Source organism: Salvelinus namaycush, chromosome 22 (assembly GCF_016432855.1).
Source record: "Salvelinus namaycush isolate Seneca chromosome 22, SaNama_1.0, whole genome shotgun sequence".
Lineage (NCBI taxonomy): Eukaryota > Metazoa > Chordata > Actinopteri > Salmoniformes > Salmonidae > Salvelinus > Salvelinus namaycush.
Window position 1 is genome coordinate 30,255,076 of NC_052328.1, and position 19,825 is coordinate 30,274,900.

Here is a 19,825-nt window from a genome sequence, read left to right on the forward strand (position 1 = left end):
CCTCAGACCCCTTGTGAGACCATATGCTGGTGCGGTTGGCCCTGGGTTCCTCCTAATGCAAGACAATGCTAGACCTCATGTGGCTGGAGTGTGTCAGCAGTTCCTGCAAGAGGAAGGCATTGATGCTATGGACTGGCCCGCCGTTCCCCAGACCTGAATCCAATTGAGCACATCTGGGACATCATGTCTCGCTCCATCCACCAACGCCACGTTGCACCACAGACTGTCCAGGAGTTGGCGGATGCTTTAGTCCAGGTCTGGGAGGAGATCCCTCAGGAGACCATCCGCCACCTCATCAGGAGCATGCCCAGGCGTTGTAGGGAGGTCATACAGGCACGTGGAGGCCACACACACTACTGAGCCTCATTTTGACTTGTTTTAAGGACATTACATCAAAGTTGGATCAGGCTGTAGTGTGGTTTTCCACTTTCCACAACCAGACCTCCATGGGTTGATAAATTTGATTTCCATTGATAATTTTTGTGTGATTTTGTTGTCAGCACATTCAACTATGTAAAGAAAAAAGTATTTAATAAGAATATTTCATTCATTCAGATCTAGGATGTGTTATTTTAGTGTTCCCTTTATTTTTTTGAGCAGTGTATATAAAATCCCCTCATCAATCTACACACAATACCCCATAATGACAAAGCAAAAATGTAAATATCACATTGACATAAGTATTCAGACCCTTTAATCATTAGTTGGGCACCTGTAGCTCCTATGTTTATCCCTTTAAGTATTGTTTTTATATGGTGAGACGTCAATTGATTGGTTAAATGTGGTGGGTGCTTTTGGTCATACCTTACTGATTTGACCACTTCTAACCAATCATTTGGTATTCTGTCTGAAGACATTTCTCATTTGCAACCACATTCTTCAGCATGCTATTTTTCTCCCACTTATTTAATTACTGTCGTATGACATCTCAAACCCTGATGGGTATACCATAGCTGTACATGAAGAACTCGCTTAATCGGAACAGTTTTTGGGTGGCTTGAAACAGTAAAAGTCTAAGTTCGGGGAAAACCTGTAATTCTTGGCCGACCTGGCAGGCTTGCTTTTGTTTTCTGCATTGCTGCAGATGACTACGGGAGTGGTTTAATGTTCACAGTAATGCCAAACTGCCTGGATACTGTCCGGCTGTGTGTAGGCTCTCCCAGGGGCTTCATCTTGGCTGGCTGAGACAGCGATCATGGGAAACTTGGGAGATCCCTTTTGTATGTTTTAACTTTTCAATCAAATGTTTGAGCTCTACAAACCAACTCGTTAACTTTTTTGTGAGTTATGATCAACTCTGGCCTTGGGATGTCTTATCAGGGATTCTTTAAAGATGGACAATCCCAACCTTTTCTTAAGATTTACAATATGTTTATAGACAATCGCACCATGTGCGATTGGAACAACCTAATTTTAACCATTTATGAAATACACCTAACTGGATTTGTCAATTCCATCAGACCCCATAAAAGGTATTTCATTTTTGTTGTCCAAGTGTTTAAAGGCCTTGCTCATGTTTCATTCTAACATTTAGATTATTCAAGTATTTAATACAAATCTATACTTTTTCTACCATTGTATAATTTTTCAGGGATAATTTAATTGGCATGTTTTTCTAGGTTCAGAACATAAAACAAGATTCATATACTTAAAAAAAAAAAATTACACAACATGCAACAATTTCAAAGATTTTACTGAGTTACAATTCATATAAGGAAATCAGTCAATTGATATTAATTCATTTGGCCCTAATCTATGGATTTCACATGACTGGGAATAAAAATATGCATTTGTTAGTTACAGATACTGTACCTTAAAAAAAATGGGCCTCAGGATCTTGTTATGGTATTTTTGTGCATTCAAATTGACAATCAATAAAATGCAATTAGTTGTGTTTGTTGTCCATGGGTTATGCCTGCCCATACCATAAGCCGACCACCGCAACCATGGGCCACTCTGTTCACAATGTTGACATCAGCAAACTGCTCGCCCACACACCACCATACACATGGTCTGTGGTTGTGAGGCCGGTTGGACGTACTGTCAAATTCTCTAAAACAACATTGGAGGTGGCTAATGGTAGAGAAATTAACATTAAATTCTCTACCAACAGCGTCCCTGCAGTCAGCATGCCATTTGTATGCTCCCTCAACTTGAGACATCTGTGGCATTGTGTTGTTTGACAAAACTGCACATTTTAGAGTGGCATTTTATTGTCCCTAGGACAAGGTGCACCTGTGTTTAATCAGCTTCTTGATATGCCACAACTGTCAGGTGGAATGATTATCTTGGCAAAGGAGAAATGCTCACCAATTATTTTAAATTTAACTAGGCAAGTCAGTTAAGAACAAATACTTATTTACAATGATGGCCTACCGGGGAACAGTGGGTTAACTGCCTTGTTCAGGGGCAGAACGACAGGGATGTAAAAACATTTGTGCACAAAATTTGAGAGGAATCAGCTTTGTGTGTGTATGGAACATTTCTGGGATCTTTTTTTTTCAGCTCTTGAAACATGGGACCAACATTTTACGTGTTGCGTTTTATATTTTTGTTCAGTGTATATGTACATTTCAAATGTATAAATGCCATCAACCAATGAGTTCTTGCCTTGTAATCTACTGTGGTCAGGTATCATATTTCTATATCATATGATGTGGTTAGCTGATATGTTAATCTTTTATGAGCAACTGGGTGACCCTAAAGTATCTGTTTCATCAGCATAGGGACACAGTAATGTAAAGATTTCTTTTTTTCCCTCTTAAAGCTTAAATATGTAACTTTTCACCAAATTCACATAGAAATTTGAGTTATAGATATGTCATTCTCATTGAAAGCAAGTCTAAGAAGCGGTAGATCTGTTCTATGTGTCCCGTTCTTAGGTTTAATTTCTGCTTCTTTTACCTTCAGGTTTCTAACCACAAAAAATACAATATTTTTGGTTTAATGAAAATATATTTCACAGCAGTTTAGATGATACAATGATTCTTACAGTGGTGTGTAGATGGTACAATGATTCTCTACACTATCCATTGCTTGTTTTGTCACATAAACAGAAATTAGGCGAACTATTCAATTTATAGCAAAAGGAAATGGCAGACCGATTTCTGCATATTGCACCTTGAAAGGTGCTACTAATAGAATAATTTTGATTTCACATGACTGGGAAGGGGAGCAGCCATGGGTGGGCCTGGGAGGGCGTAGGCACACCCACTTGGGAGCCAGACCCAGCCAATCAGAATTAGTTTTTCCCAACAAAAGGTTTTTATTACAGACAGAAATACTCCTCGGTTTCATACGCTGTCCGGTTGGCTGGTCTCAGACGATCCTGCAGCTGGAGGTGGAAGTCGTGGGCTGGCATGGTTACACGTGGTCTGCAGTTGTGAGGCCGGTTGGACGTACTGCCAAATTCTCTAAAACGACTTCTGGCAACAGCTCTGGTAGACATTCCAGTAGTCATCATGCCAATTGCAAGCTCCCTCAAAACTTGAGTCATCTGTGGTATTGTGTTGTCTGACAAAACTACAAAACTATAAATGCAACATGTAAAGTGTTGGTCTCACGTTTCATGAGCTGAAATAAAAGATCCCAGAAATGTTCCATAGGCACAAGAAGCTTATTTCTCTCAAATGTTGTGCACAAATTTGTGTACATCCCTGTTAGTGAGCATTTCTCCTTTGCCAAGATAATGCTTCTACCTGACAGTTGTGGCATCTCAAGAAGCTGATTAAACAGCATGATCATTACACAGGTGCACCTTGTGCTGGGGACAATAAAAGGCCACTATAAATGTGCAGTTTTGTCAAACAACACAATGCCACAGATGCCTCAAGTTTTGAGGGAGAGTGGAATTGGCATGCTGACTGCAGGAATGTCCACGCGAGCTGTTGCCAGAGAATGTAATATTAATTTCTCTACCATAAGCCAAAACCTACATTGTTTTAGAGAATTTGGCAGTACGTCCAACTGGCCTCACAACCACAGACCACTTGTATTGCGTCCTGTGGGCGAGCAGTTTGCTGACTTCAACGTTGTAAACAGTGCCCCGTGGTGGAGGTGGGGTTATGGTATGGGCAGGCAAAAGCTACAGACAATGAACACAAATACATTTTATCGATGGCAATTTGAATGTACAGAGATAACGTGACGAGATCCTGAGGCCCATTGTCATGCCATTCATACGCCGCCATCACCTCATGTTTAAGCATGATAATGCACTGCCCAATGTCGCAAGGATCTCTACACAATTCCTGGAAGCTGAAAATGTCCCAGTTCTTCCATGGCCTGCATTGTCACCAGACATGTCACCCATTGAGCATGTTTGGGATGCTCTGGATTGACGTGTACGACAGCGTGTTCCAGTTCCCGCTAGTATCCAGCAACTTCACACAGCCATTGAAGAGGAGTGGGACAACATTCCACAGGCCACAATCAACAGCCGGATCAACTCTATGCGAAGGAGATGTGTCACACTGCATGAGGCAAATGGTAGTCACACCAGATACTGACTGGTTTTCTGATCCACGCCCGTAACTTTTTTGTTAAGGTATCTGGGACCAACAGATGCATATCTTTATTCCCAGTCATGTGAAATCCATAGCTCAAGACTTAATACATTTATTTAAATTGATTGATTTCCTTATATGAACTGTAACTCATGGCCCGGCTAGCTGTCTGAATTGCCGTGACCCCAACCAACCTCACTAGTCACTGGACCCTTATGATCACTCGGCTAAGCATGCCTCTCCTTAATGTCAATATGCCTTGTCCATTGCTGTTCTGATTAGTGTTTATTGGCTTATTTCACTGTAGAGCCTCCAGCCCTGCTCATTATACCTTATCCAACCTTTCAGTTCCACCACCCACACATGCGATGACATCACCTGGTTTCAATGATGTTTCTAGAGACAATATCTCTCTCATCATCACTCAATGCCTAGGTTTACCTCCACTGTATTCACATCCTACCATACCTTTGTCTGTACATTATACCTTGAATCTATTTTATCGCCCCCAGAAACCTGCTCCTTTTACGCTCTGTTCCGGACGTCCTAGACGATCAATTCTCATAGCTTTTAGCCGTACCCTTATCCTACTCCTCCTCTGTTCCTCTGGTGATGTAGAGGTGAATCCAGGCCCTGCAGTGCCTAGCTCCACTCCTATTCCCCAGGCGCTCTCTTTTGATGACTTCTGTAACCGTAATAGCCTTGGTTTCATGCATGTTAACATTAAAAGCCTCATCCCTAAGTTTGTTTTATTCACTGCTTTAGCACACTCTGCCAACCCGGATGTCCTAGCCGTGTCTGAATCCTGGCTTAGGAAGACCACCAAAAACTCTGAAATCTCCATCCCTAACTACAACATTTTCAGACAAGATAGAACGGCCAAAGGGGGCGGTGTTGCAATCTACTGCAGAGATAGCCTGCAGAGTTCTGTCCTACTATCCAGGTCTGTACCCAAACAATTTGAACTTCTACTTTTAAAAATCCACCTCTCTAAAAACAAGTCTCTCACCGTTGCCGCCTGCTATAGACCACCCTCTGCCCCCAGCTGTGCTCTGGACACCATATGTGAACTGATTGCACCCCATCTATCTTCAGAGCTCATGCTGCTAGGTGACCTAAACTGGGACATGCTTAACACCCCAGCCATCCTACAATCTAAGCTTGATGCCCTCAATCTCACACAAATTATCAATGAACCTACCAGGTACCACCCCAAAGCCGTAAACACGGGCACCCTCATGGATATCCTCCTAACCAACTTGCCCTCTAAATACACCTCTGCTGTTTTCAACCAAGATCTCAGCGATCACTGCCTCATTGCCTGCATCCGTAATGGGTCAGTGGTCAAACGACCTCCAGTCATCACTGTCAAACGCTCCCTGAAACACTTCAGCGAGCAGGCCTTTCTAATCGACCTGGACCGGGTATCCTGGAAGGATATTGACCTCATCCCGTCAGTAGAGGATGCCTGGTTATTTAAAAAAAATGCCTTCCTCACCATCTTAAATAAGCATGCCCATTTCAAGAAATGTAGAACCAGGAACAGATATAGCCCTTGGTTCTCAGACCTGACTGCCCATAAGTTAGAAACCAATATACACAGGCAGTTAGAAAAGCCAAGGCTAGCTTTTTCAAGCAGAAATTTGCTTCCTGCAACACAAACTCAAAAAAGTTCTGGGACACTGTAAAGTCCATGGAGAATAAGAGCACCTCCTCCCAGCTGCCCACTGCACTGAGGATAGGAAACTCTGTCACCACCTGGCTACCCCAACCCGGTCAACAGCACTGCACCCCCCACAGCAACTCGCCCAAGCCTTCCCCATTTCTCCTTCTCCCAAATCCAGTCAGCTGATGTTCTGAAAGAGCTGCAAAATCTGGACCCTACAAATCAGCCGGGCTAGACAATCTGGACCCTTTCTTTCTAAAATTATCTGCAGAAATTGTTGCAACCCCTATTACTAGCCTGTTCAACCTCTCTTTCGTGTCGTCTGAGATTCCCAAAGATTGGAAAGCAGCTGCGGTCATCCCCCTCTTCAAAGGGGGGGACTCTTGACCCAAACTGTTACAGACCTATATCTATCCTACCCTGCCTTTCTAAGGTCTTCGAAAGCCAAGTTAACAAACAGATTACCAACCATTTCGAATCCCACCACACCTTCTCCGCTATGTAATCTGGTTTCAGAGCTGGTCATGGGTGCACCTGAGCCACACTCAAGGTCATAAACGATATCTTAACCGCCATCGATAAGAAACAATACTGTGCAGTCGTGTTCATTGACCTGGCCAAGGCTTTCGACTCTGTCACACATCCTCATCGGCAGACTCAACAGCCTTGGTTTCTCAAATGACTGCCTCGCCTGGTTCACCAACTACTTCTCTGATAGAGTTCAGTGTGTCAAATCGGAGGGCCTGTTGTCCGGGCCTCTGGCAGTCTCTATGGGAGTGCCACAGGGTTCAATTCTCGGGCCGACTCTCTTCTCTGTATACATCAATGATGTCGCTCTTGCTGCTGGTGAGTCTCTGATCCACCTCTACGCAGACGACACCATTCTGTATACTTTTGGCCCTTCTTTGGACACTGTGTTAACAACCCTCCAGACGAGCTTCAATGCCATACAACTCTCCTTCCGTGGCCTCCAACTGCTCTTAAATACAAGTAAAACTAAGTGCATGCTCTTCAACCGATCGCTGCCTGCACCTGCCCGCCCGTCCAGCATCACTACTCTGGACGGTTCTGACTTAGAATATGTGGACAACTACAAATACCTAGGTGTCTGGTTAGACTGTAAACTCTCCTTCCAGACTCACATCAAACATCTCCAATCCAAAGTTAAATCTAGAATCGGCTTCCTATTTCGCAACAAAGCATCCTTCACTCATGCTGCCAAACAAACCCTCGTAAAACTGACCATCCTACCGATCCTTGACTTCGGCGATGTCATTTACAAAATAGCCTCCAATACCCTACTCAATAAATTGGATGCAGTCTATCACAGTGCCATCCGTTTTGTCACCAAAGCCCCATTTACTACCCACCACTGCGACCTGTACGCTCTCGTTGGCTGGCCCTCGCTTCATACTCGTCGCCAAACCCACTGGCTCCAGGTCATCTACAAGACCCTGCTAGGTAAAGTCCCCCCTTATCTCAGCTCGCTGGTCACCATAGCAGCACCCACCTGTAGCACGCGCTCCAGCAGGTATATCTCTCTGGTCACCCCCAAAGCCAATTCCTCCTTTGGCCGCCTCTCCTTCCAGTTCTCTGCTGCCAATGACTGGAACGAACTACAAAAATCTCTGAAACTGGAAACACTTATCTCCCTCACTAGCTTTAACTTTTACCGCCTCTCAACCCCGTATCCGGGATCACCCCCCACCCCCCCCACACTGATTAGCATCGCTAGCATAGCTTCACAAGTAAATAGTAGCATCTAAATATCATTAAATCACAAGTCCAAGACACCAGATGAAAGATACAGATCTTGTGAATAAACCCATCATTTCTGTTTTTTAAAATGTTTTACAGGGAAGACACAATATGTAAATCTATTAGCTAACCACGTTAGCAAAATACACCATCTTTCTTTGTCCACCATTTTCTCTCTCCACCACTAGCTATCACCAATTCGGCTAAACTAAGATATTGATAGCCACAAACCAAGAAAAAAACTCATCAGATGACAGTCTGATAACATATTTATGGTATAGGATAGGTGTTGTTAGAAAAAAGTGCATATTTCAGGTAGAAATCACAGTTTACAATTGCACCGACCATCACAAATCGACTAGAATTACTAGATAGAGCAACGTGTATGACCAATTTACTCATCATAAAACATTTCATAAAAATAGACAAAGCATAGCAATGGAAAGACACAGTTCTTGTGATTTCAGACCATATTTCAGATTTTCTAAGCGTTTTTCAGCGAAAACACAATAAATCGATAAGTTAGCATACCACATGTGCAAACGTTAGTAGAGCATGAATTCAAGGCAAAGGGAGCTATAACGTTATCATCGCCAAAATATATTAATTTTTTCACTAACCTTCTCAGAATTCTTCCGATGACACTCCTGTAACATCATTTTACAACATACATATACAGTTTGTTCGAAAATGTGCATATTTAGCCATACAAAACCGTGGTTATACAATGGAAATAGTCACAACTCAAGCATCAAAATGAGGGACGTCAGCTTTCAGAGTGATCTAGTTTAATCGAAAGCTAATCATATACTTGACTAAAAAATACAGAGTTGACAGGAATCGAAAGACAAATTAGTTCTTAATGCAACCGCTGACTTACATTTTTAAAATTATCCTTACTTTTCAATACAGGGTTCGCCAAGTGAAGCTATACCAAACAAAATGGCGAAATATGCGTTTAAAATATTTCGACAGAACAACGATTTATCATATTAAATATTGCTTACTTTGAGCTGTTCTTCCATCAGATTCTTGGGCAATGTATCCTTTCTATGTTATAAATTTCTTTTGGTCGATAGATGTCCTCTGTCCTTCGAAATGTCCACTACCAACGACCGAGACCCCCGAAACGTTCCCAAAGCTAAAAAGTGCACGACAAAGAAATTCCTCAGAATCGCACTAAACGGATATAAATTGCTATAAAACGGTTCAAATTAACTACATTATGATGTTTTTAACAACTATAACGAGTAAAAACATGACCAGAGAAATATTACTGGTTAAACAACGATTTGGAATGAGGCAAGTCCGATGTCCATCCCGCTTGTGACGCGCGAACAAAAGAGAGTGTACTCCCACGTTTTGTGGTTTTATATGGGCTGGGATTGTGCAATCGATTCCATTCAAAACGTGATGACGTACAGACACCCAGAGGAAGACGTAGGCAGTGTCGGTTTCTTCATAGCATTCACTGTCGCCTTAAAAACAGACTCCAGATCAGGGGTAAACATTTCTGAAATCTGACCCCTGTCATGAAAAGTGCTGTAGATATTGTTCTGTACCACTCAGAGACAAAATTCCAACGGCTATAGAAACTATAAAGTGTTTTCTATCCAATAATAACAATAATATGCATATTGTACGATCAAGAATTTAGCACGAGGCAGTTTAATTTGGAGACCCAAATATGCTAATGCGGAACAGCACCCCCTATAGTTCCAAGAGGACACCAAAGAGCACCAGCTGTCAGAGCAGCTCACAGATTCCTGCACCTGTACATAGCCCATCTATAATTTAGCCCAAACAACTACCACTTCCCCTACTGTATTGATTGATTTATTTATTTTGCTCCTTTGCACCCCATTATTTCTATTTCTACTTTGCACATTCTTCCACTGCAAATCTACCATTCCAGTGTTTTACTTGCTATATTGTATTTACTTCGCCACCATGGCCTTTTTTGCCTTTACCTCCCTTATCTCACCTCATTTCCTCACATTGTATATAGACTTATTTTTCTACTGTATTATTGACTGTATGTTTGTTTTACTCCATGTGTAACTCTGTGTTGTTGTATGTGTCGAACTGCTTTGCTTTATCTTGGCCAGGTCGCAATTGTAAATGAGAACGTGTTCTCAACTTGCCTACCTGGTTAAATAAAGGTGAAATAAAAAAATAAAATAAAAAAATGACTCAGTATGTTAAGTTTATATTTTTGTTTATTATACAAGGCTTAACCGCAAGTCTCTGCCATGTTATGGGGAAATAGGATGCGGGCGAAGGGGAGATATATTTTAAATTCAGCCTAGTGCTGTTGGAATTCACCTAGCTTCTACATAGGGGAGAAACTCTGAGAAATTCTATATGTGATGCCGTCTTATCAGGTGAAAGACAGCACAGTATGTAAGAATAGCTGGAAACAGAAGTGCTCTTCAAATAGCATTTATTGCTCAGCGCATTCAGGCATGATCAAATCACATTATCAACCATTCTCATTATCATCTCTATGCACATTATCATCCATTGGTCAGAAGTAAATATATACAGCAAAATACAGCTTTTGGTTTGTTACATTCAATATTACAGTACATTTCTCTTGCAGGAGTTCATTAATTGTGCCTCATAATCAGGGGCGCAACTTTGGCTTCAGAAGTGGGGGGGACATTATTATTATTGTAAAAATATATATATATATAAAGTCGGATAAACACTCCAAACAACCTACCCGACCACTCGGAGGCGTCCGCATGGTCCTAAAGCACATCGTTGCCTTGTTTTGTATCACATTCCAATGATAAAACTGGGGGGGACATAAATACAATTTCAGAATGTGGGAGGAGGACATGTCCCCCCCGTCCCCAGTGAAAGTTGCGGCCCTGGTCATAATTGACAGTCACGAATCATGATACTTTACATATTAAGCGTCAGTTAATATTTTAAGGGGGAGCAGTTCTCATATTGCTTTAAAGGCTTGCACTAACCATGCAGTTTTACAGAAAACCTCTACTGACCTCTAAATCTAGTCATTCTAAAAAGAGGTTAAGTCCCAAATTTTAGGTTTAGCTTGCTTCTCTGCGATTGGCTCAGCAGCTTGTCCTGTTGATGTCTTCTTCGCAGTTTTGTAATCTTTGCTCTCTCCATCACCTCCTGTAAAGCAGTTCTCGTCTATTTAAAATGTATCTTGTTCTGTTATCTTCTCATCAACTGTCTGATCTTTCAAACCCACGGCTGATACATCCTGTTCTTTCACTGGTAATGTATTTGTAATAGATATCTCAACTTGTTCAGATTTTAACTCAGAGGCCTTGGTTTTCACACTCTCTGTCTTTGGGGTTCCATCTTTGGGATCTGTAACCTTCTCAAGCTCTTTGTCCATACTTTCCTCTTGTTTCTCCTGAGTTGTGTTGCTTTCTGGCACCTCCCTGTGGGAGTCCTTGCTCTCTGCAACTGCAGGCATCTGTTTCTCTGGTGGTGTGATTGTCTTAGCTTTGTCACCACTGCCCGTTGTTTCACTCTCTTCCGTAGGGGTGGTCGTTGATTCTGGGGTGAGGGTTGAGTATGGTTTAGGGATGGTCGTTGATTCTGGGGTGAGGGTTGAGTCTGGTTTAGGGGTGGTCGTTGATTCTGGGGTGAGGGTTGAGTATGGTTTAGGGATGGTCGTTGATTCTGGGGTGAGGGTTGAGTCTGGTTTAGGGGTGGTCGTTGATTCTGGGGTGAGGGTTGAGTATGGTTTAGGGGTGGTCGTTGATTCTGGGGTGAGGGTTGAGTCTGGTTTAGGGGATATTTCCTCTTTAGGGGTGATGGTTGAGTTTGGTTTTGGGGAAGTTTCAAATTTAGGGGTGACTGCTGGTTCTGGTTTTGGGGAAGTTTGTACTTTAGTGGTGACTGCTAGTTCTGGTTTTGGGGAAGTTTCTACTTTTGGGATGACTACTGTTTCTGGTTTTGGGGAAGTTTCTACTTTAGGGGTGACTGCTTGTTCTGGTTTTGGGGAAGTTTCTACTTTAGGGGTGACTGCTGTTTCTGGTTTTGGGGAAGTTTCTACTTTAGTGGTGACTGCTAGTTCTGCTTTTGGGGAAGTTTCTACTTTAGGGGTGACTGCTGGTACTGGTTTTGGGGAAGTCTCCTCTTTAGGGGTGACAGTTTGGTCCGGTTTTAGGGTTGTTTCTTTTTTAGGGGTGACAGTGGGGTCCGGTTTAGGAGATGTCTCTTCTTTAGGGGTGACGGTTGGCTCCTGTTGTGGGGATGTCTCCTCTTTAGGGGCAACAGTGGGGTACGGTTTAGGGGATGTTTCTTCTTTAGGGGTGACAGTGGGGTCCGGTTTAGGGGATGTCTCCTCTTTAGGGGTTACGGTTGGCTCCTGTTGTGGGGATGTCTCCTCTTTAGGGGCAACAGTGGGGTACGGTTTAGGGGATGTTTCTTCTTTAGGGGTGACAGTGGGGTCCGGTTTAGGGGATGTCTCCTCTTTAGGGGTGACGGTTGGCTCCTGTTGTGGGGATGTCTCCTCTTTAGCGGTGACAGTTTGGTCTGGTTTTGTGGTTGTTTCTTCTTTAGGGGTGACTGCTGGTCCCTGTTTAGGGGATTTCTCCTCTTTAGGGGTCACAGTGGGGATCGATTTAGGGGATGTTTCTTCTTTAGGGGTGACAGTTTGGTCCGGTATTGGGGATGTGTCCTCTTTAGGGGTCACAGTGGGGTCTGGTTTAGGGGATGCCTCATCTTTAGGGGTGACAGTGGGGTACGGTTTAGGGGATGTCTCCTCTTTAGGGGTTACGGTTGGCTCCTGTTGTGGGGATATTTCTTCTTTAGGGGTGACAGATTGGTCCGGTATTGGGGATGTCTCTTCTTTAGGGGTTACGGTTGGCTCCTGTTGTGGAGATATTTCTTCTTTAGGGGTGACAGATTGGTCCGGTATTGGGGATGTCTCCTCTTTAGGGGTGACAGTTGGCTCTGGATGCGGGATTGTTTCTTCTTTGGGGGTCACAGTGGGGTACGGTTTAGGGGATGTTTCTTCTTTGGGGGTCACAGTGGGGTACGGTTTAGGGGATGTTTCTTCTTTCGGGGTCACAGTGGGGTACGGTTTAGGGGATGTTTCTTCTTTAGGGGTCACAGTGGGGTCTGGTTTAGGGGATGTCTCTTCTTTAGGGGTCACAGTGGGGTATGGTTTAGGGGATGTCTCTTCTTTAGGGGTCACATTGGGGTACGGTTTAGGGGATGTTTCTTCTTTAAGGGTCACAGTGGGGTACGGTTTAGGGGATGTCTCATCTTTAGAGGTTACAGTTGGCTCCTGTTGTGGGGATATTTCCTCTTTAGGGGTGACAGATTGGTCCGGTATTGGGGATGTCTCCTCTTTAGGAGTGACAGATTGGTCCGGTATTGGGGATGTCTCCTCTTTAGGAGTGACAGATTGGTCCGGTATTGGGGATGTCTCCTCTTTAGGAGTGACAGTTGGCTCTGGATGCGGGGTTGTTTCTTCTTTAGGGGTCACAGTGGGGTACGGTTTAGGGGATGTTTCTTCTTTGGGGGTGACAGTGGGGTACGGTTTAGGGGATGTTTCTTCTTTAGGGGTCACAGTGGGGTCCGGTTTAGGGGATGTTTCTTCTTTAGGGGTCACAGTGGGGTCCGGTTTAGGGGATGTTTCTTCTTTGGGGGTCACAGTGGGGTCCGGTTTAAGGGATGTCTCCTCTTTAGGGGTTATGGTTGGCTCCTGTTGTGGGGATGTCTCCTCTTTAGGAGTGACAGTTGGCTCTGGATGCAGAGTTGTTTCTTCTTTGGGGGTCACAGTGGGGTCCGGTTTAGGGGATGTTTCTTCTTTGGGGGTCACAGTGGGGTCCGGTTTAGGGGATGTTTCTTCTTTAGGGGTCACAGTGGGGTCTGGTTTAGGGGATGTTTCTTCTTTGGGGGTCACAGTGGGGTCCGGTTTAGGGGATGTTTCTTCTTTAGGGGTCACAGTGGGGTCCGGTTTAGGGGATGTTTCTTCTTTAGGGGTCACAGTGGGGTCTGGTTTTGTCTTAGATTCTTTCCCTTTTTCCTCACCCATTGAGACATCTTTTGTGACCTTTTCACTGCCATTATGTTCATTCTGCACAACACTTTTTACAATATCATCCTTGCTGCTCACTTCTGGCTCTGTTGGACCCACCTCCTTTTTAAGAGTCTTTTGCACAGGCTCTTCCTTACACTCACTTGTTGTGCTGATAACACTCTCCTCTTTCAGATCTACCTCTTTTTTCTCTTTTAAAGGGCTTTCTTTTTCTCTCTCCTCTGACACCTTTTTGGGTTCTTTGGAGATGTCCTCTGTGGGGACCTGTGGTTCACCCTTTATTGAACTTCCTGTTTTGCTATCCTCTGACTCTGAAGTTTTGGGTTCTGTTGAGATGTCACCATTCATGGGAATCTCTGGTTGGGATTCGCCATGTTTTGGGGTGTCATCTTTTTCTAATGTCTCCTTTATCTCGCTGTCTAGCTTCCCTGTTGTGTCCAGTTTTTCCTTCTCTCCCTCACTGGTGGCCTCAGCTGAGTTGACTTCACTTTGTGTATTTTCTTCTCTGTCAATGTCCTCTGTCTTTTTGATTGCATCTGGCTCACCCCCCTTTTCCTCCTCTCTTTCATCCTCTCCGTCCTCTCCATTTTCTCCCTCGCTAGGGCTAACTCCATCTCCATTTACCTCGACCTCTGCTGATGTTACCATCTGCTGTCTCTTAGACTCTTCCTCCTGTTCACCCTCTTCCTCCGGGGCGTCCACTTCAACATCCACTTTACCTCTATCTTTCTCTTTCTGCTCATCCACCTCTTCCCCACTCCTCCTCTCAGCTTTGTCACTCTCTTCTCCCTGCTTCTGTCTCAACTCGTCTCCCTCTCCCCCGACCGTCTCCTCGGAGCCTGTCTCCTCGATCTCGGACATCTCCATGTCTCTGGTGGTCTCAGTGATGATCTCCTCAACAAACTTGTACTGGGGCTCAGACCTGCGTGTGGGCCCTCCCTGCCGGGCCAGGCAAGGCAGGGTGTAGACGGGGGACTGGCGGTAGATGCAGGGCATGGAGATGTGGGTGTCAGAGATGGTGTACAGATGGGACTCCTCACCCTCCAGGAGTTTCCTATAGGGAGGCAGAGAGACGTGTTGTTACCGTCATGACTATAATATGGATATGTCCCAATGTGTTAGCCTCGTAAATGCCAGACTGATCACCGCTGCACACATCCATGTCAGCTCGTGAGAACAGTGTGTGTGGATATGTCTGAATATCCATATCATGATTAAAGTGTCATTCTGTGTTGTGATGTGGTCTATGTTCATTTGATGTTAAATATGAAATCAAACTATTTGAATAAAATGTCTACTGTTTCATTTGTTTACCATTGACTGTGTTTTGTAGTAATCTCTCACCATCGCTATGACACTTTTGCACAGTTTTGCTCTAACACAGCACTAAGTTGAATCAGATGTGTTAGCGCTGGGCTAGCACACCCTGGTTATCCTCAGAAATAGATCCAGGAACACACTATAAACTATATGGTATTTTCCTCAGTCAATGATTTTATATATGGGAGAGAGTTGATGTCTCTTACCTGTAAGAGAGAATCTCCACATCCAAAGCCATTTTGACATTCAGCAGGTCCTGGTACTCCCTCAGGTAGCCAGACATGTCTAGTTTAGCATTGGTCAGCTCATTCTCCAGCTGCCTGATAGTGTCCTGGACAGAAAAGCACACACGAGTCAATAATAGGGTCAACCAGCCACTTTGGTTGGTATGACAACAAGGAGAAATTTAGGGGGGGGAAATAGTGTTCTACCCCTATAGGCCTATATGAGGAAATTATGTTCCAATCATGAAATAGTTCACATGGGGCCTATATTTGTGGCCTACACCTACAGCATAGCCCTGAATACAAATATGAATCATAAAAATGTGTATGTTTACTTACAATTGTTAGAGGTACAAAATAAACCACAGTCTACCTGGTAATGAATCATTTCCGCATAGTGACACTCCTCCAGCTCTTGTAGTTGTTTTTCCAGGGCCTTTCTCATTCCTTTCCCACAGTCCAGTTCAATTGTTTTCCCCTGCAGGCGCCTTCTATTCTCCTGGATCTCCTGCTGGGTCGCCTTCAGCACCTCTCTGTTGCTCTCTGCCGCTTTGGTTAACTTTGCGAACTGGATACGGAAGCCCTCCTCGGCCTGCTGAAAGTCGGAGGTGGCGTGACCTTCTAACTGCACACGGATGTCCCGGAGAGCCGCAGTGATGTCAGGTTTGCCAAAGTCGTGCGCCTTGACCGTTACTTGAGCCTCTTGGATCTGGGCCACCATTTCTGATACCTCGTCCTCATGGTTCTTCTTCAGGAAGTGGATCTCGTCCACCAGAGACTGCGCTTTCTCGTCCAACTGAAGTTTGGCGAGGTATGCATCGTTGGCGTCCTTTTTCAGCACAAGGATGCCATTCTCTGCATCCGAGCGGTCACGTGCCTCCTGCTCGTACTTGTCTCTCAAGGTGAGGAAATCTTCCTCCAGGTTCTGATGCTCTATCTCGATCTGACGCTTCTGAAGGGTGATGTCATGAACTAGGTTCCTCAGGTCCATGAGCTCCGTCTCGTGCTCCTGGGCCAGAGACGCAGGGGATTGTGCCTTTAGTTTGATTTCCTCGATTTCCTTCTCAAACAATTCATTTTGATGCTCCAAATGACGCACCTTCTCTATGAATCCGGCGAAACGGTCGTTCAGCCCATGGAGCAGTTCTTTCTCATTCATTTTCGTCAACACCCCGGTAAATGGGTCTGATAAATCGAAAAGGCTCTCCGATGATCTCGGAACGGATCCGAATTCGCTCTTCAGCGTCGTCGCATAGCCTCTGTTCATATATGCAATAGTCGACTCAAAGCCAACGGTCCTGGACGCAGAGGGGGATCCGGTCAGTTTGGGTTGATAGCAGGAATACCCAGCTTGAGGTCCCCTATGCGGAGAACCTGAACGATAGTCCATTCTGTGGCTCATATTGCCTCAGTAAACTCAGCCGTGTGTGTGTGTGCAGGATAAGGAGCGCGGCTCCTACCTTTTATACTCCCTCTGTCTGCTCGCGCTGCAGAATGGAACTGTCCATAGTGCTGAAACTGTATAGAATCAGCTGTAGGCTTGACTGTCTGCCAACGCGCACGTCCTCACCTGTGTTCTCTCTCTCTCTCCATCTCTTTCTCTCCCTCATCGTTTTGTCTCAGACAGCATTGACGCATAGGAGATCATTTCACTTTGAAACGCCAGCAGTCTACAATGACACCTCAAAATTACAAGTCATATGTATTTAATACATTGTCAGGTGGTCAAACTATTGTTTTATCCAAGGGGCTATATCTTTCCTTGTTTGGATGATTTTTTATATATTATAGAAAGGGGCCGCAGATTCTGGTTTGGCTGAATGTCCTTGCCTTGTAATATAACTGTATATTACTGTATATAAGAGACTGTAATGCAAGTGTAAAATAGTCATGTAAGAATGACCCTAAGCCTAGACATAACTGCTCCCATTTCTCAGTCAAGCAGCACTTTTCAAGGGCATTTCAAACACTTTTCAACCTCATATACATCATCTCCAGCACGAAACCAGTGAAAATTAGGTTGAAAACGGGTGGAATTGCTCTTTAATCTTGCACCTTTTTACAAATGTCTACATGAGGAAAATGCATGGGTCTGCTTGGCTTGGCGGAGACAGGCTGTCTGAAAAGGGTTGGCCTGGATGTGTTCCAGTGATACAGCTTTCATTTACACCTCACAGTATACGGTAGGTTGCTCATAGAAATCAATGATGTATTTCAGTGAATAATGTGAATATGATATCAGAATATGATATTTACTCTTTTTAATCAGACGTGAAAACCTCTATAGAGAGATTAGTAAATAGAAAATGTGACTAAACAATGTCTCAGTAAAATTGTGTATCACCACTAAAACAAGTACTACATTAACTCCATGTCACTTGATAGATGTTTGTTAGAAAAGGATACACAGTGATTCACATATTTTAACACATTTCACATTCAACATTTTTATAATTTCGGGGTATTGTAATATGTAACCCCTAACTGCCCTCACCCCACCCCCTATGCAAAAAAAGTGTTGAGAAAGTGCTTTTAGATCAGGTGAAAGTTACTCAGTAGATACACTGACTGTACACAACTTCCTAATATTGCGTTGCACTCAAGTTGAAAGCGTTCCACAGGGATGCTGGCACATGTTGATTCCAATGCTTTTCACAGTTGTGTCATGCATGCCATGGAAGAACTGGGCCATTTTTAGCTTCCAGGAATTGTGTACAGATCCTTGCGACATGGGGCTGTGAATTATCATGCTGAAACACTCTGTTCACACCGTTGACATGAGCAAACCACTCGCCCACACAATGTCATACATGCTGTCTGCTGTCTGCCCGGTACGGTTGAAACCGGGATTTATCCGTGAAGAGCACACTTCTCCAGCGTGCCAGTGGCCATCAAAGGTGAGCATTCGGCCCACTGAAGTCGGTTACGTTGCCAAACTGCAGTCAGGTCAAGACCCTGGTGCGGACGACGAGCACGCAGATGAGCTTCCCTGAGACTGTTTTTGACAGTTTGTGCAAAAATGCTTTGGTTGTGCAAACCCATAGTTTCATCAGCTGTCCGGGTGGCTGGTCTCAGACGATCCCGCAGGTGAAGAAACCGGATGTGGAGGTCTTGGGCTGGCGTGGTTACACGTGGTCTGCGGTTGTGAGGCCGATTGGACGTACTGCCAAATTCTCTAAACGATGTTGGAGGCGGCTTATGTTAGATAAATGAACATTCAATTATCTGGCAACAGCTCTGGTGGACATTCCTGCAGTCAGCATGCCAATTGCACGCTCCCCAAAAACTTGAGACATCTGTGGCATTGTGATGTGTGAGCTCAACTGTGAATGGTCCTGGAGCACCAAAAAAAAATGTTAAGGGAAGCCAGTTTGCATTTGGTTTCACTCCAGTCATATCACATTGAGAGCAATACATCATTTTCCGAAACCCCTTGAATAGTTGCTTTTCTGTTGTGTTGTTGTAGCTAGCTAGCTACAATTGACCCTTTCCTAAATTAGCCATGGATGGAGATAGGGAGTTGGTCTTGTGGTTTTACTCAATTCCAGTACTAGCCAATGATTATAATAGCGATTCTGATCTAACCAAAAATGCATACATTGTTGTGCCCCAGGCCAGAGGACGGAAGTTTAATATGTAGCTAGATGTAGAAGGCAAATGTTAACTATCACAGTTAGGCTAGTGAGCAAGCATTGTAGCCAGGTGGCCATGGACAACAAAAAATACAAGTGAATACTGTATGACAGAGTCATAAACCGTTTTGTCAACATGACAAAGGATGGCATTGACGTTTCTCTACAAGCAGGTTGAGTCAACATGTTTTTTCAACTTGCACGAACGCATGTACACACACATAAAAATAAATCAGAACCTACAGTCTCACTCGTGCCATAATCACTTCCCTTTCTGTCAACCAATGGGCATAAATCCAGGGGAGTATGTCAACTCACCCCTTGTGTCTCACTTGATATTTTGGAGCAAAAGTCTTCCAAAGACCTCCCACCTCTCCACCAGCATGTAACCTGGAGAGCCGTCATCGCATCCCTCTTCTCCCAGCTGGAGGGTTTCGATGCCAGCTGTCCAGCATAGAGCAATCTGTTATCAGCATCTGGTTCTGTGGAGCATTCCTCTGAGACGAGGCCTACCCCAAAACTACCACATGGTATTCTGTTGTCATTCAGTTAAGCCAGTACTCAATTGAAATCTAATAAACAATTATTTTAGTCACACCCTGAAAAAAACTACAATCTCTGGGAGTGAAAGGTAGTTATTTAGCTCTTACTGAGACAGAGGCTGACATGCTTTCGAATTTCAA

At 44.1% G+C, this 19,825-nt stretch overlaps 1 protein-coding gene across 1 annotated transcript; it reads right to left on the bottom strand.

The window, feature by feature from the left end:
- Positions 1 to 10,714: 10,714 nt before the first annotated feature.
- On the bottom strand, positions 10,715 to 18,463 carry LOC120017751 (neurofilament heavy polypeptide-like). Its single transcript, XM_038960716.1, has 3 exons — positions 15,884 to 18,463; positions 15,493 to 15,617; positions 10,715 to 15,020 (listed from the first exon to the last, which is right to left on the bottom strand). The coding sequence occupies exons 1-3, from the start codon at positions 16,910 to 16,912 to the stop codon at positions 11,099 to 11,101; spliced, it is 5,076 nt and encodes a 1,691-aa protein (XP_038816644.1). The 5' UTR covers positions 16,913 to 18,463; the 3' UTR covers positions 10,715 to 11,098.
- Between the last annotated feature and the right edge of the window lie 1,362 nt (positions 18,464 to 19,825).